The sequence below is a fragment of the Sebastes fasciatus genome, chromosome 14 (assembly GCF_043250625.1).
Source record: "Sebastes fasciatus isolate fSebFas1 chromosome 14, fSebFas1.pri, whole genome shotgun sequence".
Taxonomy (NCBI): domain Eukaryota; kingdom Metazoa; phylum Chordata; class Actinopteri; order Perciformes; family Sebastidae; genus Sebastes; species Sebastes fasciatus.
This window is the reverse complement of record NC_133808.1, coordinates 7,562,448-7,580,712: the sequence shown is the minus strand read 5'-3', so window position 1 is coordinate 7,580,712 and position 18,265 is coordinate 7,562,448. Positions and strand designations below refer to the sequence as shown.

General features: G+C 41.1%; 1 protein-coding gene across 3 annotated transcripts; it reads right to left on the bottom strand.

The window, feature by feature from the left end:
* Positions 1–603: 603 nt before the first annotated feature.
* wdr75 (WD repeat domain 75) lies at positions 604–17,974 on the bottom strand. 3 transcript variants are annotated; one of them, XR_012597088.1, is made up of 22 exons: positions 17,818–17,974; positions 17,002–17,131; positions 14,855–14,920; positions 14,096–14,195; positions 13,238–13,362; positions 12,753–12,823; positions 12,303–12,419; positions 11,905–11,993; positions 10,622–10,780; positions 10,239–10,298; positions 9,180–9,295; positions 8,718–8,893; positions 8,233–8,390; positions 7,021–7,201; positions 5,146–5,240; positions 4,900–4,995; positions 4,398–4,567; positions 4,221–4,280; positions 2,434–2,574; positions 2,247–2,338; positions 1,249–1,897; positions 604–858 (listed from the first exon to the last, which is right to left on the bottom strand). XR_012597088.1 is itself a non-coding variant. In XM_074658395.1 (21 exons), exons 1-21 carry the CDS (start codon positions 17,901–17,903, stop codon positions 1,678–1,680), a joined length of 2,511 nt encoding a protein of 836 aa, XP_074514496.1. In that variant the 5' UTR covers positions 17,904–17,974; the 3' UTR covers positions 604–1,677. The 3 variants fall into 3 exon arrangements, 2 of the variants coding, with proteins under 2 accessions (XP_074514496.1, XP_074514499.1); XM_074658395.1 differs by having other exon boundaries at positions 604–1,897; positions 7,021–7,204; XM_074658398.1 differs by having other exon boundaries at positions 604–1,897.
* Between the last annotated feature and the right edge of the window lie 291 nt (positions 17,975–18,265).

Here is an 18,265-nt window from a genome sequence, read left to right as displayed (position 1 = left end):
ATCGGTCAAACGCAGAGTTCACGACAGGGCATGATGGATCTATCCTCTGAGTAGAAGCACCTGATAGAGAAAGGAATTGAAAATGCTGAGATGAAAGTGCACGGTCTTATCCAACCCTGGGAACAAAACGTGACCTTCTCCTTCTGAGACAGCTTACTCAGGACTTCGAGATTCGTTGCTCAAGAATCTGCTGAGTCCGACCTGACTTTACAGCACCAATAATGGGACTTTTCCAAGGTCCTGGTCACACTAGAAAAGTTTATGTCGAAGATTTACAAGAACCCAACAAGAAGCTGTAATATGAAATATCACGGGTTGCATTATTAGGCATCCACTCAAACATGTATTCATTCTGCATTTTGTGATTTTTTGCCTCATTTCTTAATCCTAATTCTTTTTGAAAGCAACAGTCCGACTAGTTGTGTTTCATAGTTCGCCTGCTTATACAACAACGTGAGAAACGTCATCTGCACATATAACCATCACTGAATTACATCACATAATACTGACAATGGAAAAAAATGTTTGGACTCTGGAAGACGCACTGCTGTTGTGTAAAAAGGTGAGGGACGAGGCAAAATCATGGAGGCAGGAAGCTTTAAGAAAGGCTGACATTGTTTTATTAAATTTATAGAAGTATAGAAAAATGTGTGTGCATGCATACAGCGCCTATAGAAGGTTTTTGCCACACCCTTGGCCTTTTTCTGGTTTGAACATTGAATCACAGTGGATCCCATCTTTTTTCTTTTTTTTCTACATTGATCAATACAAAACTAAAATACTTTATTGTGCAATAAAAAAAAAATCACTCCAGAAATGGACCAAAATAAATGATTGCATAAGTATTCAATCCCTTTACTGTGACAGAACAAAATCACCACTGGTGCAGCCAGTCTATTTTAATCAAGGCATGGCAGTTAAATAAAGCTTTATGTGGCACACCCAGGTGGATGTTATTTAATATCCTGTCCAAAACTACATCATGAAGATCAGTGATTAGCTCAGCTAATGTGAAAAAGACATTATGAATTGCTGAAAAAAAACAACAAACAACATATATCCATCCATCCATTATCTGTAACAGCTTATAGAGCTCTTGCATGCTTGTGTGTGGTTTGTATAGTGTTGGTCTATGAAGTGTCACAAGAAGAGAAAGGGGACAGCTAGCATGTTGTAAATTTGATATTTGAAGCCTCGGAACTGCAGCGGAATACAGAGAAATCAACTTACTGCAGTCTGTAAGAGAACTGTGACTAGGGAAAAGATTTATTTTCCAATAAGACCACAAACAACCACAAACATGCAGTCAAAGCTAAAACAGACATGGCACTAAATACCGATGTTAATAATCTGGAGTCAGAATCCAGACCTCAATGCAGTCCAGAGTTCATGGCAAGACTTGAAACCTGCTGTTCACACAAGCCTCAGCAGTTTCACTGAGAATTTTTTTTTTTTTTTTTATTCTTTAAATGTGTAACCCGATACAAACTTGACTCAAGGTTGGAATTGCTGCTTAAGGAGTGGATAGTTATGCAATCAAATATGTTCTGTTTTGCCCCTTTGACATTGTTTTTTTCTCTTTCCAGAAGAAATCCATTCTGATTTAATGGCGTAAAATTAATAAAAAACTTTCTATAGGCGCCGTTTCTGTGTGAGTGTCTTTGTACAGGGTCGTGTTCAAGGGTGCAGGAGATCTGTGAGCCAGCTGTGGTCAAGTTTCTTCACCCTCCTCAGTTCCCTAACCTGGGCTTTGGTCAGAGCGGGGGCTGTCGACTCTGCTGCCTGGCCGCCCAGTGACGCCTGCTCTGGTCTCGGGGTGCTGGATTCCATTTCCCCCTCTGAATCCTCTTCCTCTTTCTCGCTCTCCATTTCCTCCTCTGCGTGTTTGTTTTCCTCCCTGCGGTCACGAGAGCACAAATGGAAATGAAAAAAATGTTACCGTGACTCTGCATATTTTCAGAGATAAACAAGGGAGTCCACATTTTCCTGTGTGCACTATTTTAACCAGGGTCTTAAGTTGCTGAATCACGTGAAGCCTGAATTCCAGCAGCTGTTTTGTCAACTCACGCTGACATTATCAGACCAAAGTGATGAAGTTAGTGAGGCGTCAAAAATATGGTCCCATTTCCCCCTCAACCAATATTAACATACTAAAAAGGCACAAATTATCATTATGACTACTAGGTTTAAAGGTTTTATTGGCTGATTATTGAAGATAATTTGGACAAGGTTTTCAGACTACTGACCTGGCTTCTGTCACGGAGATGAGCAGAGACTGTACAAACATTGAGCAGAGGAAAGAGGTAGATGGCAAGACGTGGGCCGGGGTCTGCAGAAGCTGTCAAGAAAAAAAAAAAAAAAACAGGCTTAAATGCATATTTGAGAATCACAAACACAAAGTGGACATAATCCACGCAGGGCCGAACTACTGACCTCTCTGACAGCGACAGAGCCCTGTGGTAGAGGTGTCCTCTCAGCAGACAGGCTGCTCAGCGGGTCTTCATTTTCTTGTTGCCGGTGTTTCCCCAGCAACAGGTAGAACGGTGTCATGGCAACACTGTCATCGATTACAAGCTTTAAGGGGGGGAAACAAATCACAATGTCAACAGTGGTGGGACAGAGGGAAATCTTCAGCATTCATGTTTTTATTTGATAGAAAGTGGAGAAAGTAGGACGCTGTATTAGGGCCATTGTAGGTAAGAGGGGAGGGGGGAATATTCCCAGAAAAAATAAATTAAAAAAAATCTGAATTTCCGAGATCAAGTCATACATTTATGAGAAAAAACTCACAAATTTGCCACATTTTCTTTTATGTTCTTAATATGTTCTTTTCTTAAGTATTAATATTATAGAAGTTACGGGAAAGTATAGACCAACAACGTCTATCTTTGAATACACAAAAGGCGTATTTCTTATTTCAGCACAGGCAACACTAAAACTGGGACGGCTGTAGCTCAGTGGGTCATCCCTTAACCATAAGGTTGGCGGTTCGATCCCCGGCTCCTCATGTGCGCATATCGAAGTGTCCTTGAGCGAGACGCTGAACCCCAGGTTGCTGTGAGTTTTTCTTGTAAATTTACCACTTCAATATCAGAGAATATCTGATTTTTTTCTCGTGAAATTTACCACTTTAATCTCAAAGAATATCCAAGTTTTTTTCTTGTAAATTGATTTACTTTAAAGGTCACCTATTATGCAAAATGCACTTTTCCATGTCTTTTAAACATCAATATCTGTCCCCAGTGTGTCTACAGGCCACCATAGTATCATAAAAGACCATCCTCTCTCTTTTTCTCCTCCTCCGTTTGTCCGGAAATGGGTGCAGAAATAAAAATTCGCTTTTTTCCTAGTCTTCTGACGTCATTAGGCAGAAATGCAAGCCATATATGGCTTTCCTGTTTCCAGTGAAACAGAACAGCACCCCCCTCACCCCATACCCCGGCTTGGTAACCCCGCCCACGGAGTAGCCGGCTCAGCAAGCTGCGTCCGCCATTGTTATTTCGACTGTTTACTAGTAAACATGCTGAAAGGAAAACCCGCTTGTTCTGTTGTTGGCTGCAATACTCCACACAAAAGCTTGCACCATGTACCCACTTCGGATCCTCTGAAGACCCAGTGGATGGACTTTATTTTCGCTGGTGCTGTGCCCAGGTTTATAAACTTTATTCTAGCTGCTATCTCTCCACTCGTCTCTCAGAGAGAGAAAGAGAGAGAGAGAGAGCTTCTCCGGGAGGGAGGGGGAGGGTGACGCTGTTGTTGTTGAGGAAGTTTGCTCTGATTGGTCAGCGTTTTCTGTCAATCAGAGTGGGAGGAGACAGGCTGTGAATCAGTGGTTTTCAGACAGAGGCTGAATTAGGCTCTGAGGCAGGCAGACTCAGGCTGCAGTATGAGAAGAATAAAGGGTTTTTTGAACATTGCAGCATGTAAACATGTTCTAGTGCAACATTAAAATACATCTATGAACCTGGAAATGAGCATAATATGTGACCTTTAATCTCGGAAATCTGCGTTTTTCCTCTGAATATTACCCCCTCCTCGGCTCCCTTTTATTCTTTTTTTTTTCATTCCAGAAGAATTCCATTGTATTAGTTTTGTTATGTTCAGACTGCCAAGCATGAGGAACTGAGCTCTTAACATGCTCAGTATGCACCATCCTGAGGTTTTGAGTAGCAGGCCAAAAAAGTGTGAAACCATTTGATGCTGAGCAGTGGTGGCTGTACCTGTTTGCTGGATGCCATCAGTCTGTCTTCCTCCGCCTTAGTGGTGAATGTCATGAGGTCCTGCAGAGGAGAGTCCACATCAGCCAACAGCATGAACACAATACTAGCACACAGAAGGTAATTTAAAAAGAAAGGTCCTTTTCACTGCAATGTAAACATGTGTTTCTGATGGTTTACCATGTGCTGAGTGAGGAAGTACAGCTGGGAGCGGTTGAGCCACTGGCTGCTTTCCTCACAGCTCTCCAGCATCTCCTCCCTCGGGGCAAAAACAGCACGAGTCACCTTCCCCGAGCACACGGCCTTATGGGAGAACACGGGCCGAGGCTCGCTGGGCTTAAACACAAACACTGAAATAGAGGAAGAAAGAAAACCATTATTGAGTTATTCAGCCTCCTTCACGACAAGCTAGTATGACATGGCTGGTACCAATGGATCCCTCAGGTTTCACATCATAGCAGTGTCTTCACTCTAGCTTTAAAACTGAGCCCGGTACAACCTCTGAAAGATCGATTGCGTTAATGCGTTAAAGAAATTAGTGGCGTTAAAACGGATTTGCATTTAACGCGTTATGATCGTGTTAACTTTTGACAGCTTTAAAAAAAAATGTTTTCCATGTGCTTTGAGATGCGATTACAACTTGGAAACACTACAACTTTTGGCCACCCAGTTTAGAGCTTACAGTCGGTGCATCCAGCCTGACAGCAGAAGGCGGCCATGTTCTCGGTGAGGGGGTCAGCCAGCAGCAGGCTGATGTCCATCGAGGTGCTCCACTCCACTGCCACAGAGGAGAGGAGATTAGAGGGAGAGGCAGAAAGAGGCAACAGGAAGGTATCATTAGATATGAACAAAACTAAAGTCGACTTCAACAAATGCATTCAGCTGAAAAATGGAAATGTTGACGTGCACACTACACAAGCAGCCTTACATGAGCAGGTGAGGAGGTTCCAGCAGCAGAGCAGGTTGTTGGCGGTGGTTCCCAGCAGATACTTGGAACAGCTTAGTCGTCCAAAACAAAGATCCCTGGTGGAGGAAAAAACAGTTCCCTTTTTTTCCCTGTGACTATAAAGAATTCCAAGTGCAAACCCCCCCCCCCCCCCAACCAACTAGCTCCTCACACCACACATATTTCACAGGATTAGCTTTTGAGGAGTTTTCCGCTTTGGGAGCTTCAAATAGGATCTCAAAACAGCTGACCGTTAAAGTTTTCCTGTTTCCCTCCCTCCAACTTTGAAGTCTTATTACGCACAAATTCCCTTTCAGCTCCCAAATTACACAGGAAATGTCTGCTTTCTGGGTATGATTGAGCTTTTCAAACAGTTCATCTGTTATAAATTATTAGTTCAGACTAGTTTGCATTTGTGTAGAACAGAACTAAGTGTCTGCCCGCCCCCACTAATTACCAAGAGACCTTCTCTAGTGCTGTTCACTATGATGCCTTTAATAGTTTCTTTGTTTTTAAAGGTTTATTGACAGTTAAATGTTTCTTTCAGCTGGTTCCCTGCAAGTCATGTCTCTGCTTGTTTGTCTTGCAAATGTGCTTATAAATATATGCTCATTTCCAGGTTCATACTTTGTATTTTGGGTTTCTACTAGAACATGTTGACATGCTTTAATGTTCAAAAAAGACATTATTTTTCTCATCCTGTCTGTCTAAATATAATGTATTCACCTGTCTGACTCTTTAAGAAAAAGCCCAGTCTGTGAGAAAAATATGGAGCACCTTTGCAAAGGTAGTTCTCAAGCTGAGGGGTATATTCTAATGAGCCTGCATATGACATAGGAAGGGGAGCCAAATCTGAATGGCTTGTTGAATCACATGTTTTCTGATCTAGACAGACCACAATAAACTGATTGTGTCGTCTTATTTCACAGTTTGTGGGTTGGTAGGAACTCCAGATATACAAATGTATGTGCACAAGCACTGAAAAGGGAGTGATTCACAGCCCCAAACGAGTGAGTTTAAGTATCTCGGGGTCTTATTCACAAAGTGAGAGGAAAATGGAGCAGGAGATGGACAGGCGGTTCGGTGCGGCGTCTGCATATGCGGGCGCTGTACCAGACTGTTGTGGTGAAGAGGGAGCTGAGCCCGAAGGCAAAGCTCTCGATTTACCAGTCCATCTACGTTCCAACCCTCACCGATGGTCATGAGCTTTGGGTAGTGTGACTGAAAGAATGAGATCGCGGATACAAGTGGCTGAAATGAGTTTCCTTCGTAGGGTGGCTGGGCTCAGCCTTAGAGAGAGGATGAGGAGCTCAGATATCCGGAGGGAGCTCGGAGTGGAGCTGCTGCTCCTTTGCGCCGAAAGGGGCCAGCTGAGGTGGTTCAGGCATCTGATCAGGATCCTCCTGGATGCCTCCCTTTAGAGGTTTTCCGGGCACGTCCAACTGTTAAGATGCCTCGGGGTAGAACCAGAACACGCTGGAGAGATTATATATCTCGTCTGTCCTGGGGAGGCCTCTGGGTCCCCCAGGAAGAGCTGAAAATGTTGCTGAGGAGAGGGATACCTGGAATGCCCTGCTAAGCCCGCTGCCCCCACGACCCGGCCTCAAATAAGTGGAAGAGAATGGACTGACATAAGCTTTCTTACGACAACTGGCCCTCTTTGCTAAAGGAGTTCCTTATGTGTTTGGCACATCTTTTTTTTTTTGATTTCTTTAAGTAGTAGCCCTAAAAAGTTAGTGAATTTTTAGATACCAGTGAATATATGTTACCAGCATCAAGTTCAGTGCGTAAGTATTGTGTATTCAACACCCTCCCTGTTGAATGTGTGGGTATTTGAGTGCATGTTAATGCTCTGACCTGATAGCTTTGGGCGGCTGGGACAGAGTAGTCAGGAGCTCCCAGGAAGCCGGGCTCCACACAGTCACCACCTCCTGAAAGCTGACGGCCAGCAGAGAGCCATCGGCTGAGAAACAGCAGCACTCGGGCACCAGGCCGCGATAGTCTCCGACGAAATCACATGACCAGGAAGGACCTTCATCTGCTGGCACATTCAAGAGGAAGGAGAGAGGGAGACGGACACAGAGAGTGTTGGATTAGTGATATGATAAGGAGAGATGTGATATGTGTGCACATTTTCAACTTCCAAGAGGTGATTTGGTCTGTTTGGGCTGGTAGTTAGTAACATATGATTAAAAAGTAATGACAATTACTTGCTCAAGTATTTTTTTAAAAGGATGACCTATACATTGACCTCAAGGTGTTTTTCATTGAGATGAAAGAAAAGTGTTAGAGACAGAAAATGTTATGTTATTTTTTGCATACAGCCTGTAATGTGCGGTCATGTTTTCATATTTTGTCATTTTGGTGTTACATGTTAACTACTTAAACACTATGAATGAGGACAAATCTCACAGAGCTCTGCATGCTCTTAAGTGGGCATTAACTCATAAAGGACACAGTTGTTGGAGATGCACAAAAAAAAAAATTAGAAGTCAAAACATACAGCAACAGAGAAAGACAGCAAGTTAAAAGAGCATGGTAAATATTACCACTAGCGCTGTCAATCGATTAAAATATTTAATGATGTCCATATTTAATCGCAATTAATCACAATTTGTTTTATCTGTTCAAAATGTACCTTAAAGGGAAATTGGTCAAGTATGTAATACTCTTATCAACATGGGAGTGGACAAATATGCTGCTTTATGCAAATGTATGTATATATTTATTATACGCACCCTCTAGTTCCATTATATTGGAGAGAAGGCAGACATCTCTACAGTCGATATCTCCAACACCCGGCAACTCACACCAAAACAATCGAGATTAATAAATATTACAACAGGTAAGAGGGAAAATATGTGTTTTTGATTCTGGGGTGAACTGTCCCTTTAAGAAGAATGCATGCCTGCCCTGGCCCTGCCTCTGTATCTATTTCGGTTTTGTTTTACCGGGCACCAACCTGTTGAGTGGGGGCTTGGAGTCGGTGCTCGTCCAGTGGCGATACAACCAAAGAGAGCCAGTGGGACTGGGGTGGGAATGTACGGTTATACGGTCTAGACTGCTTACCGTCTGTGTGGGCTGGTGGGGTCAGCTGCCAGGCTTTGAAGTGTCCGTCCTTGCTGGTGGAAACCAGCATGGTGGTCTGGTTGTCGGTGGCGTGGCAGAAGCACATGGCTGTAATCCGGTCCTCGTGGGGGGCCGAGATGGTCGTGTTCAGCACAAAACTGCAGGTGATACAGTAAGCATGTTACAGGGTTGTGGTAAGAAAAAAATGCCCGTTTTAAAGTTTGAAACTCTATCAAGCCTGCTTCGAGACAAGCTAGTGTGAGCTAGTATGGTTGGTACCAATGGATTCTTTAAGTTTTCTAGTTTCTTATGATGCCAGTATCTCCACTGTAGCTTTAAAACTGAGCTACAACCTCCAAAAGATCGATTGCATTAATGCGTTAAAGAAATTAGTGGGGATGAAACGAATTTGCATCAACACGTTACCATCACGTTAACTTTGACAGCCCTAATAGACATATTAAATATTGTTTAGACGTATGTACCTCTGTGTTTGTTCATCAAATGCCCACAGCTTCAAGTTAAGCTCCAGCTCAGCAACTTTCTGTTTTCTTTCTTCCACTGTTGCCAGCCAGTTGCCAGAGGCATCAAAGGCCGCCTTGACCACCTCAAACTGCTCCAAGCCCGACTCATGGATGTACTCCTGCTGCACTATGTCCAGCTGTGGGAAACATAGATGATAAAAGACCTCAGCATTTGGTTATCACGGAAAATTCCCACCAAGGATACATCGTTGTTATTAGCGAGGCTGTGGATCAGAAGAGATTTGTGTTTGAACGTTCTGTCTTCTGTTTGTAATCAAAATACGTTGTCTCCAAGTACTCATAACAATATTTATCTGAAATAGCATGTTATGTCCATGAAAGCCTCCAAAAATGATCCACAAACTAACTTGGTCTGGCTTATGTGTGCCATCTTTGGCTCGGTTTATAAAGCAGAGTGCTTACGTTGTACAGCAGTTTGTCTCTTTGGAGGGAGTAAAATTGCAGGTGGCCTGGTTTCCCGTTCAGCACCAGGGATTTGCTGCGTGGGTCCACCATCAAGTCTGTCCTGACACTTTCTCCTGCACCGGGACAAAAAAAAAAAGAAAAGAAAAAAGTCAATTGCTTCTTTTCCGTGCACAGAGGAACCTGGTAGATTCAAACCTAGTTTATTTCTCTTTTTGATATGTCATATGAAGAAAGAAAGGTTTGATGCGAGTGACAGTGAGGCACAATTGCTCCTGATGGTTTTACAGGATATAATTAATATTTTAGCACACTGATACAGAGTGATGCAACTACAAAAGATCCACCATTTTCAAAGGGGTCCCTTGACCTCTGACCTCAAGATATGTGAATGAAAATGGGTTCTATGGTTACCCACGAGTCTCCCCTTTACAGACATGCCCACTTTATGATAATCACATGCAGTTTGGGGCAAGTCATAGTCAAGTCAGCACACTGACACACTGACAGCTGTTGTTGCCTGTTGGGTTTGAGTTTGCCATGTTATGATTTGAGCATATTTTTTATGCTAAATGCAGTACCTGTGAGGGTTTCTGGACAATATTTGTCATTGTTTTGTGTTGTTAACTGATTTCCAATAATAAATATATACATACATTTGCATAAAGCAGCATATTTGCATATTTGAGTATTAAATATTTGATAAATCTCCCTTCAAGGTACATTTTGAACAGATAAAAAATGTGCGATTAAATATTTTAATCGATTGACACCCCAAAGAAATACGAGATATAATACAAGAGAAGTTATTTCTGGTTAAATATGACATAAAAGACTTGGTAACAAGGTAATTTCATTCTGACACCACAATAATCCTAACAGGGATAATTTTTTGAAATTGAGATATAGTTATTTTCTATAATGGGCAAGGTGTCTTCTTTTGAAGCAAGATCGCTTTCCAAGAACTGTGAAGAATTTAGATATGTTTATTATCTATGAACCCATACAGCGTGTTTATGATCGATGTACGTGCTGTTGCCAACTACAGTCTGTACTCACCTTTGACCAGGCCCTGAATGACTGCTGATACTTTAACACAACTCTGGATGATCGTAATCTCTGAAACAAGAAGAGACACAAATCGGTTACCACAGCCTTCCTTTCATACTGATATCTCTCAAACAATTCTATATACACATTTTACAGTGTTGCCTTTCTGATCTATCAGTCAAGGACACAGATGTGAGCTCTTAGGAGCAAAATGTGCTGTCAAATGTAAAGCCTGCAGGGTTCAAACCAAGTGGCAACCATAGTGCATTAATGCTGTAGTACCGCTAGTGGCCACTAGATGCTGGTTTTAAAAATGCTATGTCTACTATTACAAACAGCTTGTTGCTCACTGGGTTTCATCTGAGTGTGTAATACAGGTTACAGCTCCTTACTGTTGTCACTGTGTGAAGTACAGAACAGTGCTCCATCAGGTGAAACAGCGATGTGTGTGATGGCAGAACCCAAGCGGGGCAGGAAGTCCCGCTGGCTCTCTTGGTTGTATCGCCATTGTACGAGCACGGACTCCAAGCCTCCACTCAACAGGTTGGTGCCTGGTAAAACAAAACCGAAATACATACAGAGGCAGGAACAGGGCAGGCATGCATTCTTTTTAAAAGGGACAGTTCACCCCAAAATCAAAAACACATATTTTCTCCTTTACCTGCAGTACTATTTATCAATCTAGATTGTTTTGATGTGAGTTGCCGGGTGTTGGAGATATCGACCGTAGAGTTGTCTGCCTTCTCTCCAATATAATGGAACTAGAGGGCACTCGGCTTGTGGGGCTCAAAGTGCCAAAAAATACTGTAAGAGCCATATCTTAAGAAGCATGGAAGAATATAAGAATATAAAGAATATAAGAAGAATATACTTTGAAGAATGTAAAATGTTATTTTTCACATTAAGGAACTACATATTTGTTTTGTTATTAATTTGTATAAGAAGCGCTCCTGTAAAGATATAAATGAGGAGTCAAACCGTGACCGGAAGCGTGCATCTACTCATAGACGAGAGGCTCGTGCTCGTGACAGCGCTGGACGCAAACATTAATGGCGCCCACCTCGGCTGAGCTGTAACGTTACCTAGCTCAGTGGTGCTAGATGAGCCAGCTGTATCGGTTAGCTATAAACTATAAACACGAGCCTCTCGTCCATGAGTAGAAGACGCTCGATTCCTTCTACGCAGTGACACGGTTGACAGGTGTAGCTCGGTAGAGACAAAATAGTTCCAATATGAAACGGCTCACAACAAGGTCTGTGGATTATCTTGAGTAACCGTCTCATGATTTCTGGAAAGAGACAGCGCTGTTGAGTTTTCCAAATGTATTTCTTGCCGCTTTGAGCACCACAAGCCGAGTGCCATCTAGTTCCATTATTGGAGTCTGACATCTCTACGGCCGATATCTCCAACACTCGGCAACTCGCACTAAAACAATCTAGATTGATAAATAGCACGACAGGTAAGAGGGAAAATATGTATTTATGATTTTGGGGTGAACGGTCCCTTTAAAGCAAAACAAATCCTGAGCCAGTTTGGTCATTCTAGCACAAAATAAAAATTTTAAACAAGTCAAAATCTCTAGATTAGAATCTCTCTTGATTGAGAGGAATAATCTCGTCTGAAATAGATGGAGAAAGAGAAAGAAATCATAAAACAGGTAATGACGTGTGCGTACCTTCTGGGGTGAAGCACAGTGAGCCGACAGCACTGTGGTGCCAGTGCAGGGTGGAGTATGTGTACTCCTTCTTGTGGTTGAAGTTTCTCCTGAAAGGATAAACAGTGATGTAAAAAAAAAAAAAGGTTCTACATTCATACACCTCATAAAACACACACTGCAGAGAACAAAATGATGTAATAATCAAGGAAATATTGTGACAGGTAAATTCAGAGTAGGAAGAGACAAAGTTTGTTTCCCCATCATGCTAAGAGAGTGGAGTTCACTGGAGCAACTATTAGGAAAATACATGCAACACAAGTGTGCGGCAGATGTTTCGACTAAAGTATTGTTCAAAATGATCAAAAAACCTGGATGTGAGTGTATATGCTTCAAGGTCATGTTGTTAAGGCACTCACCACAAGCGAATCTTGCCATCTTCATGCCCAGTGGCAATGCAGTCATCTTTTGGGTGACAGGCGACGCACGTGAATGTGTTCTTGCCTCCCTTCTTGTTGTCTTCTTTGAGGGAAAACCTAATAATAACCCACACAAGGACAGACATACGGTGTTATTGAACATCCTCGTGGCTTTGTAGGCAAATGTAAGTTTGTGAACATCATGGGTTTTATGGTTCATGACCTTTAACACATATGACAACTTCATTCTTGATTTCTACAGCATTTTGTGTCCAGATAGAAAAACAAATTGTTTTTGTGGCATTTGCAATCTAAAGCTGTGAATGGTTTGTGATTTTACTTGACAATTTGAAATAAAATGTGTGAAGTGATCATCTTTGATTCATTTTCCATCCTCAATAAAATAGATCACACTGAATCCTAACTGAAGCATTGCACACGGCGGCTCACCTGTATGACTTCTGCTTCTTGAAGAAGTAGACATCCAGATGCAAACCTTTAGCTGAAGCAATATACTCCCCCTGTGAGGAAGAACACCTTTGGTTATTAACACATACATGCAGGAAGGCTGACCAAGGTTCTGTATTTGAAACCTGTTCTGGAGTAAATGCTGGTGTCAATTTGAAGCGGATTGTACTCATAAAAGTTAATAATTGTAAACGCTATACATCCAATTTAAAAAAGGGGTAAAAATCTTTATCTGAAGTTCATTTGATAGTGACTCATCGCATCCACTGGGGTCTATTGGAGTTTTTGAAGACACAATTTGAACACATGGTCCAAATAATATCGTCTCCTATATAATTGTATTTTTGCCACAGCAGAAAAGTCTGATAAAGTCAACAAGCTCTCAGATATCCCTCTGATATGTCAGCAAGTGGGGAATGTAACTGTTCCAGATGTTGTGTTGGTAACAGTAGCGGCGGTGTATGTACCCCTCTGCCGAAGACGATGGCCGCTGAGTTGGAGCTGACGTCGCTGAGCACAGCAGAAAGCTCTCGGGTCTCCACCAGCTGATCTCCGCTCTGCGGAAGATGTACCGCAACCAGCTGGAACAACTCTGCACACACACATACACACACACTGTGTCAAACATCAGCATGCTACACATTCTTACCCAGTGACCTCTTACCCAAATTCTACTTCACACACGTTAAAGCCCCCATGAGAATGATTTTATATTTTCTGTGACCAGCGACTTCAAGTGGAAGTAGAAAGAAAAAAAGACAGCTATGCATGTGTATACCCCAATGCACATCCTGGTCTGACCTGCTGACACTGAAATTAATGGGCTGAAAGAATGGACTGCAACAATTTTCACCCGGATTGTCTAATTTGTCTACAAACAAATACATATTCTACATATAGAAGCTCAGTATGGCAAATTCTGGTGAGATTTATTCAGACATTTTGATTTATTGCCACTAAAAGCAACAAAACCACTGCTTTACATTCGAATGATATGTTGCTGTAAGTAGTGGTGTGAAGCTTCATAAAGACTGCTGGCATTCCTGCTAGCCTGGTTCTGCAGTTTGGTACCATTTCAGCATTAATTGATCATTCTCCTCATTTTCAATTCAATTCAATTTAATTTGATATCACATCAAATCGTAACAGAAGTTATCGTAAGCCGCTTTTCATATAGAGCAGGTCAAGACCGTACTAATTGCTAAGGTTTTGGGTTTAGACTGAAGTCACATTTGCCAAAGCACACAAGGTGTCTATTGGATGCTGAGACAGCTCAGGCATCACACCCAGGCCATGAGCACAATTAGAAAAGATGTCAAACTTACCAGATCGTTTGTCACTTAGCATGGGAGTAACGATAAAGAAGACTCCTTCATGGTTTGCAGATGCGTAGATGGAGTAAACTGGGTGTCCAATGACATAAGTCTGGAAGAGAACACACAGCTGTTACACATGGCTGTCAGACATCAGAGAAGCACAGGCTCTTTGTCAAAGTGATCTCAGCCCACTAGTCCTTCACTACTGTGCCACTGTGCATCAAGTGGGATCCACACTAAGCTGGAGTGTGTATACAGGTAAACTGTGACAATTAACTAGGGCTGTCAAAGTTAAGGTGATAGTACGTTATATGCAAATTTGTTTTAACGCCCCTAATACTGGTATCATATGAAATTAGAAAACCTACGGAATCCATTGGTATCAACCATGTCATACTAGCTTGTCAGGATGGAGGTTAAATAACACTCCGAACTTGCAGTAAATTTTGGCGAGGAAAAACTGGCATGGCCATTTTCAAAGGAGTCCCTTGACCTCTGACCTCAAGATATGTGAATGAAAATGGGTTTTATGGGTATGGGAAATATGCTGCTTTATGCAAATGTATATACAGTAAATATATATATATATATATATATACATTTGCATAAAGCAGCATATTTCCCCCCTCCCATGTTGATAAGAGTATTAAATACTTGACAAAACTCCCTTAAAGTACATTTTGAACAGATAAAAAATGTACAGAGATTTGGATGAGCCACACTGTCTGCATAGACTGCAGCGAAAACAATTCAAGAATCAAGCTGTACCTTAATGAGGATGCCATCTGTGAAGTCCCAAAGTCTGACAGTGCCATCTGCTGAGCAAGAGTAGACCTACAACAGAACAGAAATACGTCATCACAGGAGATGAAGTGACTGTTACAATAAAACCCTTACATTAACAGCATCTACCTATATCCTATTTCAGTAAAGTAATAGCTACTAAGAGGCATACCTCAAAAATTAAATTTGCCATGTGCAATCAATCATTGGATCCGGACATATTCCTAAACATATGAAAAGTAAAACGGCTAAAAACTACAAGTTGTGGAACAGCTTCATACTTACAACCCCAGGGATAACGCCAAAAGAAAAAAACATTCTAAATATATTCTAATGCTTTAAAAATGCTTTATTGAAGAAATTGATTACCTCAAACTGAGAGAGGGAAAACAATCTCTATTAATCTATCCATCCAGGATTTGCTAGGGTTTGAAGATATTTGCATGAACATTATGAATGACATTATGAATATGTAACTGATCCCAAAAACGTACATCTGAAAACCGCAACAGCTGTGTCTCTTTCTGAATATATTATTATTATCACAATAACCTAAGCAAGCAGCTGGGTCTTCTTATTACATGGTAAAAAGTTGTTTACAATGAAACTGCTTACACTGCCAACAAATATGTGGCAGTAACAACACCTCTTAAAAGGCAAATATGTATAAACAATGAAGATGATATAAAGTTTTTGTCCTCAGTGGTAGTTGCAGCGCAAGGTGAATGACATATTTCTGGCAGCACATTTACAGTACATTTGTAGTTGAGTTTGTCTTTCTCTACAGATGGATCATTACTATTTGTTAGTGCTGAAAAGATTTGTCAATTAATCAATTAGACGATAAACAGAAATATTGTAATAGATTCACAATAATCCTAACATATATCGAGCAAAGGGACACTTCTCTGCGACAGTTTGCCGCTGCTCTCTGTGTTATGTAATTGTAAATATAAGACGAGACAAAGAAAACCTTTTGAGGATATCACCTTGGGCTTTAGGAAATTGTGATTATGCCTTTATAGGCCTATGGATGAATTGTAAAAAACAAGCCGGGAATCTGTGGAACAAAAATAATGTGCTTGTCTGGAAATCCTCACTAAACTGGAGAGAGACTGATTGGTAAGTTGTATTTATATTGAACAGATAAGATTCAGGAGACCACCCTGGCTCTTATAACTTAAGTACATTAAAATAAACATGCAATATGCATTCATTATTGTGATCAATCTTTAAGTTAATCACATGTGTTGTTATACCAGGGGTCAGCAACCTTTACTATCAAAAGAGCTATTTTAGGCAAAATAAAATAATAAAAAAAATCTGTCTGGAGCTGCAAAACATTTGAGCATTGTGACGAAGGTAACACAGCCTATAGTCTAAATATATAGTATATAAGTCTAATGCAGTCAGGGCCAAAGTGCAAATGTACTACAGAGTATTAGGGTCACATTGAGGGGAAAAAACCCGGAGATTTCCAGAATAAAGTCATAATATTACGAGAAAATAGTCGTAATGTCGAGAAAAAAAGTTGTAATATTACGAGAATAATGTCATAACTTTAGGATATTTTTTTTTTATATTACGAAAAAAAGAAAATAACACGTAAAATTAATTCTTTATAATATTATGACTTTATTATCATAATTTTACGATTTTTTTCTCTCGTAAACTTCTGACTTTATTATCATAATATTATTACTTTTTTCCGTAAACCTATGACTTTATTCTAGTAATATTTTGACTTTATTCTCATAATATTACAACTTTTTTCCTCGTAAACCTATGACTTTATTCTCGAAATCTCAGATTTTTTTTTTCTTCCTCAATGTGGCCCTAATACTCCTTCGTACCGTCGTTCCATAGACCTAAAACAATGATAAATAAAAATGTGAACAAAAAACAGTTATTCATATCCATTTTTAAAAATCCACAGGGAGCCACTGGAGAGGGGCTAAAGAGCCACAGGTTGCTGACCCCTCAGTTATACTGTGGTTATACTTGAGTAGCTTTCAACACAAGTAAGAAGAATAAGTCCTCCTCAAGGAAAGTTAACAGTACTGTACTTCTATTTGAGTAAGTCAGAGCACTCATCCCGTTAACAAACTGTGTGATGAGATGATGAGATGTACCTGCAGGTGGTTGGAGGGTTTGAGCAGCACACCTGTCACCAGGTCGGTGTGTCCCCGCAGGTCGTGGACACACTCCTCTGTGGAGGTGCTGAATACCTTCACACACTCTCCTGAGGCGCACAGCAGGAACCTGCAGCAAGATTCAAGATTCAAGATTCAAGATTCAAGCCCTTTATTGTCATTGTGTAGTACAACGAAATTAGATTGTGACAATCCCATAGGTGCTAAAAAAGATAATACAATAAAAAAAGAGATAGCGCAATATAGATATAAACTAAATATATATCAAATGTAATACAATATAAAATATAAAAATACAATATGTATATTGATGAGATTACAGTTTTGCCAGATTATTGCACAAAGTCTCCGTCAGATAATTATATAATTATTACACAGCATCATATAATGTATGCACAGAGTGATCAACATGTTATTGCACATATCCGTAACAGTAGATTTACAGTATTTACATGCACGTGTTCAACTCAGACAGAGGAGACGTCAGAGTTCAGGAGGTTTATGGGAAAAAGCAACACAAACCACAGCTTTTACACAACAAAACACAGTTTACGGACCAGAAGACTGCACTGTGTTGATGGCACGTGTGTCATTTAAGTCCCCGTTAACCGAATAACACCAGCGTGTCGGTGAGACGAGCTGGTGATAGTTTGTAAACAGCAACAGCAGCAGGTAGCTCGCAGGTCTGATGCTAACGGCTAACAGCTAGCACCGGCTGCTGCTCTCTGGCTGATAAACACTTATAACATCTTCTACTGAATATTAAACATTACCGGACTGAAGACACACTCTCACCTTGAATCATTGGTGATGACAGGCTCGCTGGAGTTTATTTTACTGCCTCCTCGGTGAACCACGCGGATATCCCCGTGTTCAACCATGCTGCTACTACACTTTCACCTCTGACCTCTGACCTCCGACTCTCTGTGTTCGTTCACCGGTTGCTAAGGAAGGTGAAAACCATGGATACATCACGCGTCATCATCTCGTTCTTGTGATATCACACATGCGCAGTCTGCAGTTGCCGAAATTAAACCAATGGCAAAGCACGGCCTGCAGCTCTGCGCATGCGTAATTCCCGATAGCTCAAGAACCGTGACCTATCCTCTTTCAATAGGCCTCGTGGTTGTTCGACCCGGTTTATAGGTGCTTTACTGCCGCCTGCTGGACTGGAGTGTGAATGTTACTATAACAATACAATAAAGCAATTTGTTGTTATTTTCTTCTTCCTGTTTGTTTGTTT

What these genes read in the sequence shown, in the direction of transcription:
- wdr75 (XM_074658395.1), bottom strand. Translation starts at nt 17,903, where the DNA reads ATGGTTGAACACGGGGATATCCGCGTGGTTCACCGAGGAGGCAGTAAA. An exon ending in CAGATGGCATCCTCATTAAG is followed by an intron (nt 14,196 to 14,854) that starts GTACAGCTTGAT and finishes GTTCTCTTCCAG; the next exon opens with ACTTATGTCATTGGACACCC. An exon ending in AAGAAGCAGAAGTCATACAG is followed by an intron (nt 12,420 to 12,752) that starts GTGAGCCGCCGT and finishes GGTTATTATTAG; the next exon opens with GTTTTCCCTCAAAGAAGACA.